This window comes from Nyctereutes procyonoides, unplaced genomic scaffold, assembly GCF_905146905.1.
Source record: "Nyctereutes procyonoides isolate TBG_1078 unplaced genomic scaffold, NYPRO_anot_genome, whole genome shotgun sequence".
In the NCBI taxonomy this organism is placed as follows: domain Eukaryota; kingdom Metazoa; phylum Chordata; class Mammalia; order Carnivora; family Canidae; genus Nyctereutes; species Nyctereutes procyonoides.
This window is the reverse complement of record NW_026575052.1, coordinates 38,620,745-38,642,015: the sequence shown is the minus strand read 5'-3', so window position 1 is coordinate 38,642,015 and position 21,271 is coordinate 38,620,745. Positions and strand designations below refer to the sequence as shown.

At 38.4% G+C, this 21,271-nt stretch overlaps 1 protein-coding gene across 1 annotated transcript in view; it reads right to left on the bottom strand.

The window, feature by feature from the left end:
• The window catches only part of PDE4D (phosphodiesterase 4D), a 1,377,381-nt gene that overhangs the window by 1,087,423 nt on the left and 268,687 nt on the right, over positions 1 to 21,271 (bottom strand). Inside the window, exon 4 of the mRNA XM_055331396.1 lies at positions 3,002 to 3,136. Within this exon, the coding sequence (XP_055187371.1) occupies positions 3,002 to 3,043 (42 nt within the window). The 5' untranslated portion in view covers positions 3,044 to 3,136. The remainder of the gene's footprint in view (positions 1 to 3,001; positions 3,137 to 21,271) is intronic.

Sequence of the window (21,271 nt, the reverse complement as noted above, 5' to 3'; positions counted from 1 at the left end):
CTGCATCCATTTTGTCAACTACAAGCCCAAGAGGCACCCTCCATACTTTCTTCTCTCCTAGACACTACCTCTAATAAATACCTTTCCAAAAGCCCTATCATTTCTTCCTTCCCAAATATCTCTTAACAATGTTCGGCTTTATCTCCCTACAGTTGCCACTAGTGGATTCATCATTCTAGCTTTTGTTCATGACCTTGAAGCTACCATTTTCCCTAACACTACAGAATCAATGCACATCAAGTTAACTCTGCCTGGAAGCCACCCTCTTCACCTTGGTAGGCTAAGTTACCCTTCAGATTACAGACTACCCTGAAGATCCCCCTTTCTCAGGAATGGCTAGACTGGCCTCCCTGACCTAGCCAAGTCTTTCTGTTATATGCTGTCACTGTGCTAGGAAGCTTCTCTCAGCAGGTATCATAGGGTATTAATTTGCTCATTCCTCTGCCACTTAATTACCTACCATGTGAAAGATACAGTGATGAATAAATAAGCAAAGCCTCCATCTCAGAAAGTTGACATTCCATGATGGAGAAAGAAGCCATTACATATAAGGACAAGTTGAAGATATTTGGCCTATGGAAGGAAATACAGTGGAGAATTGCTGCTTTACACATAGGTGTGTGATTCTTTGATGCATGTCTGTCTCCCACAAGAGGCCCTAAGACCACAGCCACTGGGGCCATATTTCACTTTTGTACTGTTCACATGAGTTCCTCTCATTTTTACCCACCACAACCACAAATTATGCTCCCAAAGGAGCAAAATGTCACTTTAAGAAAAGAATACTTTGTTTATATTTTTATAGCTAAAATTTTTCATGGATCCCTTCCAAATAAAGGAAGAATCCAGAGCATTAATCATTAAAAGGGACATCGCACCAGATCTTGAATGTGAGGGGGAAAATATGAACAAGCTTTAAGTGTTCGGGAAAAAAACAAAGTAATTGTCTCAGCATGATCATTTTTTCCTGCTCTTTCGTACACCTGAAGTTTTACAATGACACAGACAAGATATGTAGAGACATGCGGGAGGAACAGAGGCCGTTTTAACATTTAGAACACTCTCTTTGGATTTTTAAATGTCATAATGCCAAAGAAAAACATTCTCAAATCCAAAACCAAATTAATTCTTAAAATTTTCCTCATCAAAAGCAGGAAACACCTACTTGCAAGAGCATAATGTTGGGCTTTGTTCACACAGACTTAGAGGGTGCAGGGTGACTTTTTCAGACCACTGCAAAATGAACTTTTGAAACTCGAAGGTGACAACTTCTAACTAGGCAAAAAGTCTGGCTCTTTTCTCTGAGAGATGCAATCTCTTGCCTAGAGTCATTTAATTAAGTGAAAGCACTTTCTTCATGCCAGTGGATTTTCAAAACGCTAAGAAGTGGTGAAATAAGAGCTCTACTATTTACATTTAGACACACGTAGGCAATTCAGGTCCTCTTAATCCGGGAATCATGAGCCTTTCCACCAAGATGAAAATCTTTGCATTAAGCAAATATAAATAGGAAATCTCCTAGCATCATTAAGCGCTCACAGTTCCTTAAAGTCACGGCTCAGTTAATCATTTGGTTTGTAGAATGTTTTCCTCCAAGAACAAGGAAATGTTTAAGAATATTTTTTAATCATCCAAAGTATTCTCCCCTTTGCCTTTACACAATTTTTTCATATCATGTGGCCCTGAAATTTAATGAAAGAAGCATTATGTGAGTGGTTTACTTTCATATCTAACTTATAACAAGAAAAACTCAGTGACAGAAAGATGTGTTGGCAGTTTGGTGGCAAGCCACCTTCTATTACAACAAGCAACTATATGATGACCAAAGGAACCCCAGGCTCCAAGCCATGACCCTTTCTTTCATCCAGTAATCCATACAACCAAATGCCAACCAAGAAAAGAAATGAAATTGGATATTTCCTCAGACTTTGTTGAATTTCTTTGCTGGTTATTAAACACAGCCTGTACTCCAAGAACTGGCACACCTCTGGGCACATCATCATTTTTTAAGAAACCCTACTGAGCACACTATCCTTCCCTCTCCACACGCTCCAGCACTATACCCTTAAAAGCCTGATAGTAATTCTGTAGAAAGAATCGGAGATGGCCTTGGGCCATTGCAAAAGAATCATGGGTTGTAACACAAAGCATTCTCTTACTAGAGAAATGTGTTTGCATTTGTGGTTTTTCTGATGCCTTCAAATGAATGTTCCTACGTCACAACTGCATCTGTTTGGATGCCTTTTTTCCCCCTTGGGTAAATGAACAAAGGGACATGTTCTTAGAGCTCGCCTCACAGAAATTAACAGCCTCCTTTCATCCTTGCCTTGCATAGCTTTTTTGGGGTTGCTCTATTTGCTTATACTTTCTTTCATAAGCTAATATGAACCTAAAAATTATCACTCGTTCGGTACCTTAAGGAGACCAGGTAAATTGGAAAGAAGGCTTAATCTACACCAGGGCCCAAGGATGTTCACTAAAGGAGAAGAGAAATTAGAGACCTATGCTAAAGTAGATAAAGTAGACAGCTCATGGAAGGGATGTTTTACTGATCAAGTATTCACATTATTCACCATGTATGTGAACTTTGGAAATGTGATTGATTGAAGTACTTAGCAGTGTAAATTCAATACATCCTTTCAGACTTGCCCAGAAAATTCGATATTCAAGACATACATTTCTTCAGTTTCAGTTTTTAATCACATAATTTCTGCATCAATCCCAACATCAAAGTGTCCAATCTCATACCACTAGGCTTATACAGATGAATGGTAGGCATAAAAAACTGGCTCGAAGAGAATTCCCATCAAATGTCAACCAGGCCACACAGACGAACAAGTCTTCATTTGTTAATAAGTTCCATACAGCCTGACAACTAAAAGTCGACCAAGGGGTTCCCACGAGCCTGATCGTGATAGCACAGTATTACAATCTAAAGAAAATAGTAAAAAAATTACGTGCACTCATTTTTACAAAAGAAATGAAAACAAAAGGTACTTACGCTTTTGCTCCGAGAAAGCAAATCACAGGTATTTCTTTTCATGGTGGTGTTTTAAATAATTCAAATGGACAATAGTAGCTTCCAACGTCACAGCTCCCACTGCAACAATTATCCACTCAAAAGCCAACTGGCATTCTGAAGAGAAAGGCAAGGAAATGTTTAATCAAGTATATGATTAACACGTGCACTTCGAAATGCTGTCTTAGACTAGGACAGTAATTCTTAAATTATTCAGAACAAGCTAAAATGGTGCTGTGTTTAAAGCAATAAAAGTACACACAAGCAGCATTTCCAAAACAGCTTTTGTTAAATGTAAGTTAGAGATTTCAAGCACCATCTGTTTTCCATTAAATATTCAAGTCTACATTTCTAGTGGCTTAAAAAAAAATAGGTATGGTAGCCACAACTTACACTCACATGTATGCAATGTAGATGCATGCTGAGCTGTGTGCCTGCCGATCCTGGCTGGGACAGCTCCAGACCCCTCCTTACCCTTCCACTAAGTACTCACTGAGGTAGCCCTTGCCACACCAGAGGGATCTTACTTCATCTGAAAGCTCTCTAACCATGGCATGGTGGCCTCCTGTTTCATCATTAGCAATCATCCACAGTACAGTGGCTCTTCAGTAAATTTAGGGCGTTCTCTACTCTTTGGGTTCAAAAGATGTTGTAAGAATCAGTCGGGAGCAACAGTTTACCTAGAAAAGTAATAACTGTAATTTCTAAGAATATCTCAGAGCAGTTGTCCCTTGAATGATATGATAGCCTTATTACCTTACCTTCACTTCCCACTAGATGCTAAGAAGGAGATTCTGTTTTGAGTTTTAAAGAAGGAGCAAATACAATGGCTATAGGAGTTGCATCCATTCTGCTATTCAGCTGACTCTGAGCATGATTTACATATTCACAGAGAATATTTGCATATAGTCTGAAATGCCTTTTGGGAAATATGTCACTCTAAGAGAAAGGGGGATAAGGCAAACAGGCTTGGCCAAAACACAAAAGACACAGATGTTGTAGATGTAGGCTGATGTGGTAGGAATGGACTGATTCTAACAGCATGTATTCTATCATTTGGATTTACCCCCTGTTTCTCAAAAGACTTGTGCCTGAGGTTTAGGGAAAAGAATAACAGTAAGGTCTGAAGGAGCTTATTTCACTGAAGTGATTGAAAAATATCAAAGTGCTGGATAGTGTGAATTCAAATATATAAATACATTCACACCAAGTAACTATATATACTTTAAGAAACACATGGAGGGAGGGGCTCCACGGAACACAGCATCTGTCCAGGTCCCTGGAGCAGGCCAGCCTCAGCAGCAGGAGAACCCATTGGTCCCCCACACCAATGGAGGGGGACCTTCTTCACCAGGCTCTCCAGAATCTTGAGAGTGCAGTGGTGCACTCTCAAACCTCTAAGACTTGTTTTGAACACATGTGAATCAGCCCTCAAGACTTAGGAGACTAAAAGGCAGGTAGTTTTAGGGAGGCCAGAGATCCCACAACAGCAAGGTGGAGCTAGAACCGGAGAAATTCAGTTTATTACTGCTAAGAATATCCCAAGTCACAGCTTGAGAGACCCAAAGCTCACTGGGGCACAGAGTCTTCTTCAGGGGTTAATGAAAATGTTTGCCCGAGGTTAAAGAAAAATGCACAATCAAAAGTGAGCTGCTAGGATAACTATGGTTTCTTTGAGTTCGTGCAGATTATTTTTAGGGGAGTGGGGGTTGGAGGGAAGAGGGAACCCACAAATGCAGAGTTCTCAGCTAGTATACCTCCAGAACTTTAGTCACCTGTACCAATTAGTTACAATGCCGTGCATTTTATAAGTTCTCAGAAAATGTGAAATTATATTACCCACCTAGAATTAACTTAAGAAGTGGAGAGAAATAATATAAACTGAGAACTAAATATTCCATACCTAGGGAGAAAATAAAACGCAACTAAATGCTGTGGGAAGCTTATATACTTTCAGAGAAAAACACATTCAAAATATTTAATGACTCACTCAGTATTTAATGAGTCCTCTTAGGGGCAACCCGGGAATAGTTCGTAGCCCCTGGTGGGCTAGTAACTCAATAGTTTTAAATTAACAAATCAGTCAAATCAGACAAATCATAGAATTGACCTGATAAGGTTTGCTGAACTCAACACATTTTTAACAAATTTGCCTTGACATCATTTAAAGACTTTCCTATAGGAATTTGGAACCTGCAGAAAATTGAGAAAGAAAAATGAGTTTAACTGAAAATTGTTGATGGGCTGGCTGGCCCTTCTCAGCCTATATACTTAGGAGGCAGCATGGTCTGGCTATAACAGTATGGACCTTGAAACCAAAGAGGTATAGATTAGGATTTCAGTTCTCCAAGGCATCCTATGCAGCCTTCAGCAAGTTACTTAACGTTTCTGACTTTTTTTGAGATCTGCAAAAAGAAGGCAATACTCATGTGTGTCTTGAGTTTAAATGACCTAATGTGTATGCACTTGATCTTAGGTAAAAGGCCAAGAAACGATGACCTAATGTGTATAAAACAGTGTCTAGAATGCTTAGCTCACATTATCATCACCACCACCATCACCATCGGCCTTCATCGCTATCTTTTTCTTTTCTTAGTATCAAATGATGAGTAACAACAACCCATTCTCATTTTTCCCCTTAGAAGTACCCGACTCCCTCAAATAAGACAGACAGGCAAATAGACTTTCAACTAAGCAGTAATGAATACTGTATCAGCTCAGGTCCCAGGAGTAAACAGACAACACACTCATATTAAGATCATTTAAGGAGGGGTTAGTAAAGAGATTATTTAAGAAGATGACAGTAGTTGGGTGCCTGGATAGCTCAGTTGGTTAAGCCTCAGACTCCTGGTTTTGCCTCAGGTCATGATCTCCTGGTCCTGGGGTGGAGCCCTGCATGGCATCAGTCACCACGCTCAGCAAGGGGTCTGCTTCTCTCTCCCTTTCTCTTCCCCTCCACCTCTCCCCCTGCTCATGTGCACATATGTGTGTGTGTGTGTGCGCGCGCGCTCTCTCTTGTGCACGTGCTCTCCCTTTCTCTCTAATAACCAAATAAATCAAATCTTTTTTAAAAAAGATGAAAGTAGGGTAGAGGAATCTACAAAGGATAGTGAAGTTCTGGTAACTAGTAATAATGGAGTTTTTACCATCCCCAAAAGGGACTAGGAGAGAGGTAGGTCACAGATACCCAGGAGGAGAGTGTCCTAGAGTAATCTGCCTTGAAAAATGGTGATCCTCTGGGACACAGCTGGTGTCAGTTGACCCTGAAAGGAAGGAGACTGGGAGATGAACAAGATCTCATCCTCCTCTGATCTCCTGCCCGGACTCCCCACTGGCAAATGCAACAGAGCCAGAGGGCAAAGGAAGCTGCTGCTGTCCACCTCACTGGTCAGCCTCCCAGGGCAGAAAGCATCCCAGAGCAGGGCAGGGAAGAGAGCAGAGCTGGAGGGGACATGGGAGACATGCCACACAAAAGGGATCTGCAGCCCAGGAAGAGGACTGCACTTTTCTGCTCATTTCATCATAAGAAAAACATCATTTATCCTGCATCCTCCTAATAAACCTACGAGGTAGATGTCTTTAATGTATTCTCCCCCATTGCACAAAAGAAGAAATGAACTCCAAGAAGTGAACTACCAGTAAATAGCAAAATCAGGATTCAAACCTGATCTGTCTGACTCCAAAGTCCATGTTTTTGTCTACGCAGATACCGTGTGCTTTGCAGCCAATATCAGGCAGGAACCAATGCATTTTAATGATCAACAAATGGTAACCTCTGGAAATATCAAAGCTGTGCCCAAACCAAAGAATGTTTGATTAAAAAAACAAAAAAAAAAAGAAAAGAAAAAAAAAGGTTTACTCTCGGGAAGGCAGTTATCTTAGTTTCCACAAATTCATCCCTCAGCAAAGATAATGCCATGAGACAGCAGAAATGCTTGCTCCCTTCAGGTGTACTAAACAGAAGACCAGGTGAGAAAACACTCACACATGCAATTTCATTCCTAGAGGAGTCTCCACATAAAAATTAATTAGGGAGAAGGAAGAGTCAACTCCTGCAGGGAGAACACGGTAAAAATAAAAAGAAAGGAGGTAGGGTAAGATCGATGGTGCTGGAACACTCAGACACAGAATCTGAGCTACAGCACCTGTATAAATTTTGCTGCTTTGATGAAAGGATAAGAGAGTTAAGATAGGTTCCCTCTTAGAGATTAAGGATTTAGAGAGTGGAAAAAGCCCTGAACTGGGCATCAGAAGAAATAAGTTCCACCTTCACCAATGTGTCATATACAAACTGTTTGGTATTAGGAAAATCCCTTCTGTTTTCTTTTCCTCCACCAGTTGCTTGCTTCTCTGTAAAGGGGAGATAACATTATCTCCACAACCTACCTCCTAGGGTTCTTAGGGGGATCAATTAGAAAGTGTGTCAAAAAGTTTTCTGGAATCTATAACCTTCCCTGCAAACCTATGTTGCATCTGTTCATTTAAACATCAAATATGCCAAGGCAGGGCGACACTCTAAATATGAATGAAAAAGTTCTAATTACTTGCAAATGTTGGAGAGACTACTGAATATATTTTATGTATTTTAGAGAGATTTTTTCTTTATTCTTTTGTAATATTTTTCTCCTACACAATAATTAATTTTGTGTAGTGACTGCTAAATTATAAAACCACTCAGATGCATTAATTTAAAAAAACCACATTTACTGGGCATCACGTATGGGCCAGGTGCTCTACTAATCTCTCAGATACCACCAAATTTTCTAGATTCAGAGGGGATGAATGGTTTGGATATGCATTGCCTATGAATAAGCAAACCATCATCAACTGGTTGGTCTCCAGCTTAGTTTCTTCACCTCGGCAAGATCTGTTTCTCTGAGACTATATAAAGTAGACATTAAAATGAAACCAGGACAGATGGTCTCTTTCCTAGATTAAATTCTAATATAAAGAGAAAAATAAGTAGATATGGCACAAATTTAAAAAGAAAAGTTTATCACTGTAAAAGACAACCCCAAAAGAGGTACTATAAAAATACTCAATTTATCGACGATCATCCTCCAAAATATGTGCAAAAAAGAAACCTGGGGGGGGGGGAATTCAAGAATTAAATGCTCTAAAAGTTCAGAGAAAAGAAGCATATGAGTGGAAAAACAGGCTTTTTATGGGGAGGTTTGAGTGAATACCATAGGCTCTTATATGCCTCTTGATTTTCCCTGTCCACACCTAAGACAGGTAACGTGGACACTTGCCCCAGTGTCCCTTGGCTAAATCTGTGCAGACACAAAGGAAGGCAAGTCCCTGGTATTTCTTCATACCTTCTAAAGTTGTCAATTAAGAGAAAGGACTCCTTGGTCTAGATCTGAGGGTGACCAGAGTTTCCCTGCTATTTATATCCTGCCTCTTTTCTCCAAAGTGCCCTGTAAAAGCTGTTCCTTATCTGAGCTCTGGCTAGAAACTACACAATCTGAGATTAGAAAGAGCTCATGGTACAAATGAGGGAACTGAGGTACAAGAAGATAAGCAATTTGCCTAAAATCACAGGGCTATGTGGAATAACACAGGAATTAACCTGAGGCCTCTGCACTCCCTGCCCAGACCTCTGTCCAGCTAAGGCTGCTGCCTTAAAACTCACTCGACAGGGCAACTCAGAGGCACTTTTCGGCGTGCCCAGCAGAGATCAACAAGTTAGTTCTTGCTGAAGTTGGTACAATCTGCTTGTGACACAAGGATGGCCCCATATAGGTTGCGGCTCGTGCTTCGGAGGAGACCTTCAGCTGTCTCACAGAAGCCAGGATGATGTGTCTCAACGAGGAGGGCCAGCAGACCTGGGACTTACATGTTTAATGTGACTGCACCTTGCAGTCTGTCCCCAACACAAACCCTCCGCCCTAGTCTGAAGAATCTAATCCCTCCAGCAACTGTGACATGTTCATTTCCACCTCCCAGCCCTAAGTGGATTCCTAAAATGTCCCTCTATTGTCATCTTTCTGAACTTCCCTATCCTTCAAATTCCAGCAAGTCTTTCTTTCTAAAATGACAGTTGCCCTACTAGGCCAGGTCACACAGCTTTCTACTTCCTCTGAATTCCAGCAATCAAGGCTATGCTGTGCTATGATAGCAACTATCTTGTGAGTTTGCCCTAGTTGTTTTATAGGTTTAGCCTCTGCTTCCTCAATTGTGGAATAAGACACATTTTAAGGCCCTTTTCATACTGCAGGTTACATGATTATAAAATACATATTCCTAAGGTTGAAAGCAATTCATTCTTTTGCCTTGTCCCTAATGCTCAACAGAGTACTGAGCCCCCAGCAACCAGTCAATAAAATATATTTAAAAACAGAAGTATAAATCCATTAGAAAATCATTTTAATTCGTAAGTAGTACAAAATTTGAAATAAAATTTTGTCAAAATGTGGAAAAGATTCAACTTCAATATTTATCAAAGAAATGAAAATTAAAATCAATTGAAATTGGTTTGTCTTGCCTACCAATCAGCAAAGTTAAGGTTTTTAAAAATAAAATACTTGATAATCTGTATATATGGTAAACTATACATTTCATATATTGCTTTTCAATTTCAAAATGACGTAAGTCTTAGGAAAGAAATTTGACAATAAGTACCCAAATCTATAACTGTATTATGTATTTTATATAGTAATTCAGAAAAGAAACCTGAAATGCAGCAAGTGCTTTATATGTAAAGGTGTTTGCAACAACGCTACCTAGAGTAATGAAAATTTAAAAACTTAGGGGTGCGTGGGTGGCTAAGTTGGTTAAGTGTCTGACTTCAGTTCAAGTCATGATCTTGGGATCGAGTCCCACATGGTATTGGGCTCCTTGCTCAGCAGGGAGCCTCCTTCTCCCTCTCTATTTGCCCTTCCCCCAGCTCATTCTCTCTCTCTCTCTCTCTTTCTCAAATTAACAAAAATATTTTTAAAAATAAAATTAAATATATAAATACAATTTAGATGTTCAATAGTAAGGGAATAGCTAAATAAAATATGAGAAACCTGATGCTACACTCTACAATTAAAAATATATATATTTTATAATATATTTTAGTTACACGGAAAAATGTTTCTGCTATAATGTTAAATGGCAAAAGCAGGATTAAAGTTGTAGGTATAGCATGTTCCTATAAAAAGTTTTGCACAGAGAAAAGACTAGCAAGAAATACAGGAGATTATTAGTAGCTACATGTAAGTTTTAGTATTATAGGTGTTTCTATTCTTCCTTATACCTCAGCTTTTAAATTTTTCAACATTGGGAAAAATAAACACTTAAAGTCAAATTAAAAGAACATAATTGAGTGAATTGGGAACAACTCATTAATCCTCTGTTCCTGCTTTGGAGAATCCTTTAAATGGTAAGCTTTCATTGGTGTGATTGTTCCAGGAGATTAGTGGATTGTAAACCCATTCATTTGGTTATTTGTTTTTAGGTGCCCAATTTTGCTGTTTCATACAAAGTGTTAGACTTTGCCTTTTGGGAATCTATAAACTGGGAAAAAACTTAGTTGGAAAGGAATAGCCAACAGTAAGTTCTCTCTCACTCATCCTACTACTACTTTCTCCACCTGAATGTCTGTTATCTCCCTTTTTCTTTTGGTCCCAGTAATGATGATAATCACACACACACACACACACACACACACACACACAAACACACATCTTCAGTCTCTGCTTCACTTACAAAATCAGTTACTGATGTTGAGGTTCCCCTATGTTAGTTTCCAGTAATCCAAAATACACCGAACTCCAACAACTGTAAATTATGAATACACAAACAAGAGATCTGGGTTTTGTAGAACCAACAAGAGATCAATCCAGAAAATATTTTCATTTGCATTATAAGTTGGGGAAAGACCACGAGGAAATGTTTGCAATAAAAATATTCATAAAATAATAAATTAACAGTTAAACTCTTTACCTCAGTTTAGCATCAATAAGCTTTGCACCTTTTGAATGGTTTAGGGCCTCTTCCTAATATCTTCCTGAACATTCTATCAAACACTGCACCTCAGCTTCCTCTCTTACCCCATCTCACTTTCACTCACCTCAAGAGGATGAGGCATTTCTTCCATGTAGAGTTGTTCTTCTATCCACTTTCTACCTTCCTTCCCCTTTCTTCTCAACTGCTCCTCTTCCCTCAAACTCGAAATATTCTTTTGAATCTCTCTTCTGGTTAAATGAAAAAAAAAAAATCCTCCTCAAACCTTCATTCTCTTCCCTCCAAATGTTATCTTTCTCTCCATAATCAGATGATTTGAAGGAATTGTCCATTAAACTCACTTTCTCCACCTCTTCATTCCCACCTCCAACCCTCACACCACCACAATCTCAAAAGATTCTAGACCACCATATTGCCAAATATAACAAGTGTTTCCCAAATTCCCTGACTAGATCTCCCTACTATAACATCAATCCTTGTTCCTTCTAGAAACTCCTCCTTTGTCTTCTGTGATATCCCTCTCCACCCGCTCTGATTGCTGGACCTCTTTCTACCTCATGGAGACTTCTTTTGTTCACCCCTTAAACATGGATGATACCACTGCTTAGTCTTTACCAGTGCTTCCTACACATTAGTGCATGTCAAAAGTAGTCAGGGAAACCCATAAAATTGGGATTGCTGACCCTCCACTAATGATTCAGAACCTCCAGGCTATGGAGGAATCTGCTTTTGGTCAATTCTCCATATGACACTCATGAAGCTTTCAGAGCACCTGATGGTTGATTGGCACTTGGGAATCTCTAGTCTACATTATGTGCGTGAGCAACCTGTTAGTTTTCATTGTTTAGCCACATGTATGCTAATAATATAGGCATGTTAATCATAAACATATAAATACATATATATGATACTCTGACTTCTCCTGAGCCTCAGAGTTGTATACTTCAACGACATTACTTGGAAGGCCCATAAGCATCTCATATACAACACATCCATATATGAACTCAACTTCCTTTCTTTCTTACTCCCAAATAGGTTCTTCCTCTTATCCATTCTCTCTCTCTCTCTCTCTCTCTCTCTCTCTCTCTCTCTCTCTCTCTGTCTCTCAGTTGGTACCACCATCCACCCAGACAGTCAAGCCAAACTCTTGAACATGACCCACCACTCCCTGATCATGAATACTCAATCAATAATCATCCTCTGCTAGAGTACCTGGCAAACATTCATCAGCTTTATCCTCTCTTTGCAGCTCTAGGACCACTACTCCCTTTCAAATTTTTGTCTACACCATTTCTGTAGGTACCTGCTAATGAGTTTCTGATTCCCCTACATTCCCAACCCCATCCCCATTGCCAGCTGAACCAATACAGCTAGTTGCCCCTTCCATCAAGGCCTTCTGGATGCCCTCAACAGTAGTTCTGTCAAATTATACTGAAATGATCTGTCTCACTCCCACTGCTACCCAGAACTCTAAGACTCTTGAAGGTACAAAACATTTCATAATTGTAGAGACAATCATAACTTAACACATGCTCAATAAATTTTTACTGAATTGTGTCAAATTGAACTGTTTCCCCTGACTAGAATTACAAGAAGGAATGCACATTTTGTCTCTAGACAAAGAAGAATCAAATATTTTCCTTTGTAGCTTATACCCATACAAAACCATCATCCTGTTCCCTTCTCCTACCCCCAAATGATAGCAGTAGTCCCTCTTATTCATTCACCAGGCATTTACTAGGCACTTGAGGTATGCAATAAACTGTGTTAGAGTCCAGGGATGCACAGATAAACATGATAAAATTTCTCTCCACCAGGAGCTCACAGACTAGTAGAGGAGAGGGACAAATCGTACAATGCAGTAAGTGCTCTGACGAAGGCTCGGAATAGCTGGTGTGGGACCCAGAGGAGGTAGAAAGTGATTCATACACCTAATGGCTTCAAGACCTGTTCTGAATTATTCTGCTCTTGCGAAAACTCTGCTTCAAGTTATTCAAATGTCATTTCATATACTGATTTTTTCCTCAAGTAGAAGGAAAGCAACATGAAAGAAGAGACTGGCAGTTTCTTTCATCTCTTTTGCACATCTGGTCAGATCTGTCCCTGCAGAGAGGTGGCTGTAGAATTCTACGCCCAGAAAATGTTCTGTAAATGCCTGTCAAATGAATAATGTGCAGGTGATAACCCTTACATAAGAGAACACAAGGCACTTTTGATTATAAAATACCGACATTTTGGAAGATAAAAGTACATCCTTTGGCTCCCAAGGTAGCCCAATTCTTCACTTCCAAGGATATGGAAATGCCAGACTACCCACTGTTTCAACACTGACCTTGACCAGAATTTCAAAACAGTTCAGCTGAGTCGTTTAACAGCAAATAAATTACATTTCTTTTAGGATTCCGTGCTTTGTGGCCTCTCACCCCTACCCTGAAATAATGGCAGCTCTCTAAAACACAACTCTTTACCCTAAATAAAAGGCTAGGGACTTTCCAATTCAATTCTCATAAATGTAGAATCTGTGTCTTGAGCGTACCTCATTCTGGTTTAAGCTTCCTGCTGAAGTAAGGAAAGTTACGACAAAAGCTTTCTTTTCAACAACTTTCCTAACCATATCCCTCCCACTCCCTCATTATGGTGCCCTTCCAGGCCTGGGCAGTGGGAGGTGGCTAGAGTAGTTCTGCTGTGAATCATAGGACAGCAGGGTGCCTCATCTTCTGGCCTGGGGCCAAGATGCAAGGAGCCTCTGGGATGTGTCATCCACTGCTAAGTTATAACAGATCCATTGAGAGCCCGAGGACAAAACGCCCTGAGTCAACATGAGGGGAAAACAAAATGATAGCAAGACAATCCCCACAAAATCCCTGGTTTAAGCAGTCACTATCTGCAAAAAAGGTGGAGTTCACTGAAGCAATGAGGCTTTTTTCTTTTTTCAGTACTTTGCATCCCACATTAGAAGAAAGGAGGAAAAAAAGCCTACCATCTGAGGACTTCTAAATTTGAGAAGTGTCTGAATGGCATCGTCACTGAAGGCTGTGGGATGTATGCACGGACTGGAGTCTACCAACTATGCGTCACAAATCATAGTCGGTACTTTCCATTATGACATGAGCTCAGTTGTCAAAGATGAACTATTCTATCCCACTAGTTGAAACAACAACAACAAAAAAAACATGCTATGAATGATGGATCAGTTGATGATAGGTAGATAAGTAGATAGTAAGTAGATAGGTAGGTGGGTGGGTGGATGGATGGATAGATAGATAGATAGATGAGAAAGACAAAGATAGGGAGCTTGGGAGAGGAAGAAGAGAAGAGGAAGGGAGAAATCTCCAAGCCATAGATCCTGGTACGTACAGCTCTCTCAATCTGAGCTGTAGAAGCAAAACTATTATCTCTAAAATTAACATTGTTGTGATGTCTTCAGAACTTCCTTTTAAAACAAACTCATCCCTTTGTTCTTTAGTTGCTTCCGTTTATCAATTTACAATGAATCCTGCTTCTTATTTTCCTACAAAATCTACTTTGTAAATGGCTCCCCTGAGAAACCTTACAACTGATTTATTTTAATAAGTTACTACTGACCGAGTAATACTATTGTTTCAGTCTACACAGTATAGGAGGATTTGAAGAAAATAAGCCAGTTACAGATAAAAGGAGACTGGGGCAGTTGGTAGAGCCTCATGCAGAGCTTACTTAAGGCAGGTGATGGAAGTTTTTCTAATGAGGCTTCAACAGAACGACTTTTATCCTGACACCAAGGAACTCAGTACCCTCAGGCTATCATTTCTCCCTGATTAACAATTGCTATCCAAGGAGTCATACCCTGCAGACTATATGAATAGAAGAAAAACAAGGCAGAAAATGAAAGTTCAATGTTAATTGAAAGAAATATAAACAAGGAAATTAACACAACCAAGAAAACAAAGAGGAGAAATAAAACCCAAACTTCTCAGTTCTCCACCTCTTAGGAACTGACAAGCCATTAGCATCCTTCAAGGGGATGAGCCCACTGTGGAGGCGTCATTAACACACACACAGACACACACAGAGAACTGTGCATGCCCCTGAGTTTTAGGTGGAGCCAAAGAGCAAATTTTTAATCAAAGGTAAGATACTGTTGTCTTTTTATGTTAAAATTAAAACAGTAGCAGAAGGGAAGCTGGACAAAGAATCTGAATGTGTTTTCTGTTCAAGAATTTTACTATTTTACCATTTCATGATGGGTGTTAAAGGCAACAAACAACAAAGTCAAGATTCATTAAGGCAGAAATTATAATGCCCTTCTGTCATGACATTTTCAACATATTATACAGAGTCAAGGCAACCCTCAGTAGAGTGCCCTCTGTTTTTCAAACTGTTTTCCTCCTTATGAAGAGGTCTTTAGTTCACTCCATTCCAAAAGAAGGGATCTTACGGTATCATCTGAAGAACTGACATTATAAATGTTTATTCAGAGAAAAAAGGAAAAGAACAAAACGAATTAGTGGAATATTAGGGGTTTGAGAATTTCCTGATTTTGTGACCTTGAGGGCAATAATATAACCCTTTTGAATGTCCAATTCATGGTCAATATACACACATGCAACTCTTGAAACCAATACTGCAAGACCTTGGTGTAGAACAAATGATGGACTGATGGTCAGCACCTATTAAGCACGAACCTGAATGAAAAAAGGTATTCCCTAAACATTAACTTCATTTCATTTTTCTCACCCTTAACTTGAGTAAGCAAGTATTGGTTTTTTAGGAAGCTCAGATTTACTAATGCTGCAAAAATATTTCATTAAAAATGGACTTTTCCCAAGAATTATTATTTACAGCCGTACTGACACAGAATGAGGACCCTGTTCTAATTCTCAGGATGCTCAAATGTCCTGCAAGATATCATCTTTGGTTTCTGAGTCCAAGCGTAAGCTCTTCCCCGGCCTTTTCTAAGGTCAAATGAACGTTTCAAATCTTGCTTTCAGAGGTTTGAAATCCTTTTCACTCTGATACTTCCTTCTTCAAGTACTCAGTGAATGATCTTGAAAATGAACTCCATCCCTCTTCCAGCAAGAAGTTAATTGTAAAACCTACTCTCAGCTGCTAGCACTAAGCAGCTTTCAAGTTTCTCAGCAAATCTGAAAGCCCCCGAGTGTACAGAAAGGACAAGCAGAGGACTCTGACACACAGAAGAAAACGCACCTCTATTTAGCATGAGCCACATGATTACCCAATAGCTGTTCAGAGCTTGGCTGCTCTAATTGGAATCTGTGCTGAATCATTGCCATTCGTGTAGTACCCATCTGGCACCTGAAATTAGATTTTGTTCCCTCTTCATTTATAATGGTGATGAGTGATGGAGGTACATAACAGCGAAACCCCTTAAAGATTACTCTGCTAATAGACGAACTTCTTGGTGAAAATGGAAAATGGCAGTTTCTTTTCTAAGGATCTGGCTATCTTTTATCACCCGATGGTTTATTAGCTCAATTTTTCAAAAGGACAATCATACTGGGGATCACTGGGATGCTGGAGTTTTATCTTTAAAAATCTAATTCACTGGAGAAGTAATACAATGTAAAGCATATAAGTTACAAAATAAGACCAAATTTAATGTCTGAAATCCAAGTAGCAAAGAGCAAGAACTTTGGAGTGGTAAAGGTATTTAAGTTTCCAGTTCAGGACTCCTGGGTGGCTCAGCGGTTTAGCGCCTGCCTTCGGTCCAGGGCATGATCCTGGAGACCCGGGATCGAGTCCCACGTCGGGCTCCCTGCATGGAGCTTGCTTCTCTCTCTGCCTGTGTCTCCGCCTCTCTCTCTCTCTCTCTCTCTCTCTTTCTCTCTCTCTCTGTGTGTCTGTCACGAATAAATAAATAAAACCTAAAAAAAGTTTCCATTTCATCTAAAACTTTGCCATCTGTACATGATGTCATTCCACACCACAGGGTACCATATCATAGATATTGTTATTGATCATTTTATTCTCAATTATTACTAGAGAAAGAGACCTCTCAGGCCACTACAATAGCTAGAATTCATCTTTTTGTGGGACACCAGTTTATCACTTATATTTAGCATACACCACTCTAATACAATATTTCAGAACTTTAAAATCTTAATATTATTAATTATAATACTAACTGTAACTTACCCTTGGCTATTCAATTTTTCAGAACCAAGACTATCCTGGCTCTGTTACTTATTATGTGACTTCTAGCAACTTACCTAACCTCTCTTTCTACCTTTAGTTTCTTCATCTATAAACTAGAATTCCAATACCGTGCTTTATACCACTGTTGGAAGGAATACAAAATTCGTAGAGATGAAGTGCTAGAAACTGTGATAACGCATAGTAAGTTCTCATTTCTCATCATCATCATATTTCTTTTTTACTCTTGAGAAATTAGAAGTCATTTATAGTGAATGTATAGTAAGCATATAACGGAGACTTCTGTTTTGAAAATAATAATCCAACATATTTTTTATTCACTCTAAGTCAGGTTGCTTTAAAGACAGATAGACACACACATACTCATTAAATCAATTACTTTAGCCTGGTGAGGGAGCAGAGAAATTATTGAAACACCATGTTAAGAGAAAAACTAACCCATTTTACACTACAGAAGGCACACATCCCCACCAGTGAATTACCCCCTATCAAAATAGGGCAGAAATAGTATTTTAGGTGGAATTAGAGTCTAGGATACTACCCAGAAGACTCATGGGCTGAGTGACACTAAAGGTAACTTAAAACTCCCATATGTCCCTAGCGAGGAAGAGGGATGGCTGGCAGTGCTGGCTGAAGAGCTGGACAGTGCAGGTTTGGAAAGGGTGCAGTGACACAGACACTATGGGATAGATTTCCCCAGCTGGGGATGAGGTAAGACTCACAGCCAGACCTGAGGAGAACCACAGTCAAACAAGGCTTCAGTGTCTGCCCAGTGGGCAAAGAGAGCTGAGTTCCCTAAAAGTAATTTTTGTTCTTTGCTGTGGAGGGAGGACATAGAAAGAGTACTAAACCAATTTCAGACACTTCACAAGTGGAGGCCAGAGGGACACAGACCACATCCTTGCACAGATGAGTTATACAAAAACATTCAATCAGGAGATGGCATGTGAACCAAAGTCACCTTTCCCCAATGCTATGAGGGCAATAATAACTCTATTATAATTACAAAAAAGTACCAGGCACTTACTGTGTGCCAGGCAATGTCTGAATCACTTAAAATAAATGAACTCATCCAATTCCCACAAAATTCTGTAAAACAGCTACCATTTTAATGCCTAATTCATAGATGGGAAAAAAAAGACATACAAATAAAAGGTTACACAAACAGTTCAAGAGGACATGGCTAGTGAACTGTGAGCCCAGGAAACGTAAGTTTCCTCCTATACCCAAAAGCCATTCTGTTTTTTTAGGGAATGGGCAAGAACTAATGGAAAAGGAAAAAGACAATCTTGATGTAGAGCTAAACTTTGAATTAACTGAATACTTACCCAACAGAAACCATTTAAATCCCTAAAAGAACTAAAATTAAGGGTTTTCTTTTTCTACTCATCATCAGGAAAAGTAGTCCTAGAGCTGGAAGATTGATTATAGGAAATAAGCCACAGTGTTTCTATATCTAAATTGTAGCAAGTCAATTCTGACCCGATTAAGAGACGTTAGTCAATATTAAGTGCAAGAAGCTGCTAACATAAGATTGAAACTTTACTCCATTTATTTCATTCTCCTTGCTCCCAAATTCACTTTGAAGCAACCAAAGAAGTGTAGTGAAAGGAAAATCAAGGAAGAGTGCCATCAATTTAGGGAATTTCTATTAACAGTCCACAGGATCTAGACTGCCCATGAGTCTAAACATTGTAATGTGAGAATTTAACATGTAGAAATCTATTGATAAAATTCATCATATCAATAGATCAACGAAGAATCCTCTCTAAAAGTGTCTAAAACGCAAGTGAAAAAATCCTAACATAGAGTTCTGGCTTTTAAGCTTTAATAAAACAGGAATATAGGGCATACTTTCCTTAAATAGCCAATGTCTCACGTAGTGATAAAAAATTGGAGACCTGCCCATTAAAGTCAGGAGCAGAAGGAGGACACACACAACTACCACCTGTAGTTAACAATGTGTTTTAACTTTTAGGCAATAAACACAACAAAGATTCATATATATTAAAAAAGAGGCAAATCTGTAAATTATGTTAAAGAAATTAAAAATTAAAAGCTTAGTAAAGTGACTGATTACAAATCAATATTTTCCTAGATATAAACAATTGAAATTTAATAGATACCAAAAAAACCCACCCTGAAGCAATCAACAGATTTTGGGGGTTTTGTTTGCTTGTTTGTTTATTAAGGTAGAGGGAATATACGAAAAGAAATTACTACTTTACCACAGAACCTAAAAAGACACATGAAAAGAAGTCACATGTCTCTGACAACGAAAGCAAACCCAGTTCCATGTATATACAGTTCCAAACTAAATTACTTTCCTATTTATTTCCATTTGGATTTTGTGTTGAAGAAACTTTCACAAATACACAGAGGTAGATAAAATAGTGGACCCCGTGTACACATCACACAGCAAAATTGTATCAGTATTTTTCCCACACTGCTTTGTCTATCCTTAACATGCACTTTTCCTATATCTCCTTGCTTACATAATTTAAGACATCGTAGAAATAAACATGTACATTTATCTAGAAAATTTCTGAAAAACAGTAGTAATGAAGAATTTCTATGATAATTAAAATAATTTATCCTGGCATCAGAGTAGAAGAAAAACCAGTGGAACTGAATAAAAACACCAAAAAAAAAGAGTAAAAACACCAAAGAAATACAATTATAATAAGAATTTTATAAAGATAATATTTATTGTAAGTGTTTAGAGCATGGGTTCATAAATCATTATATTGGGACAACTTGATAAACACTTGAAAACAAAATCTCATACATACCTTATGGTATACCTAATACATGCCATATGATACCTAATATCATACCACAAAAATTCCACGTAAATTCAAGGTATGATTGTGAAAAATGAAGCCATAGAAGTACCAGAACAAAAATACTTGTACATATTTTATTTCTTTAAGGGTAAGGAAGGTCTTTCTAACCATTATATATGCCAGACTCTTTGCTAAGTCCATAAACTAAGAAAGTAATGATGGAACTAGTTTTGAAAATGAAAATATGTATCAAAATATTTCAAAATATAAAATACAAGCTCCAAAAATATCACACATAATTTATGGAGTTACAACATGAACTCTTAAAAATCAGTAAGGAAAATGAATATGTCCCAGTAAAAAAGCAAATTCACAAAAGATAAACTAGAATTTGAAATTAATATATTGAAAACTCAATCTCACTAGTAAACAAAATAAGGAGATGCTCTACTTTGTCCATCAGATGGCACATTAAAATTCAAAAAATCACACCAAGTGTCAGAACACTCATTTACCACCAGTGGGAATATAGTCAGTACAATATTTCTAGATAGGTATTTGGCAAATACATCAAAAGTCTGAGAAACATGTGTGCCCTTTAAATTAGCACGAGAAAGAGACCCACAGATGAACATTCGAAGATAATGTTCAAAGCATTGTTCATAATAGGAAAAAATGTGAACAAAGTAAATACCCAATAAGAGAGGGTAACCTAAATTAAAATGGTTGGAAATATGTGATAGACTATCATGAGACTATGAGAAATTATAATATAGATGTATCTATAAAGATGTTCATGATAAACTGTTAGGTGAAAAGCACAGGTTACCAAACTGTATTCAGAGCATGATCCCATTTCTATGCAAAACATACACTGAAAATAATTTCAAAGAATATACATCGAAATATAATAGGGTTTATCTATTAGTGTGTAGCTCTAGAATTATGGGAGGTTTTCTCCTTTTGTTCCTTTGTCAAATGTCATCTAATTTTTTTACAGCGAATATGTACTATTCATATTATAAAATTAAGTATTAAAAAAGTATGTATAGTTAAAGCCTTTAGTTTGCAGCTAAAGGCCAAAGTTGTGAGAATGGAATTCCTCAGCCATGGCTGGGTTGCTGCTTCTAACAAGAAAGATGATGGAGACCATCCATGACCTGTCTGGACATCGTGTATTTCAGACTGTTAACTTGTATGCCCTCGCTGCTACGAAACATGAAGCAGGCTTTGAAATTCAAGTGTCATTTTGAAAATCAAATATCATATAGAAATTCAAACTTAACACTCATTATGGTTAGTTCTGAGTATTAACAAAGTTAGTGAAAGCAAGGAAACTTAAAAATAATAGGTGATTGAC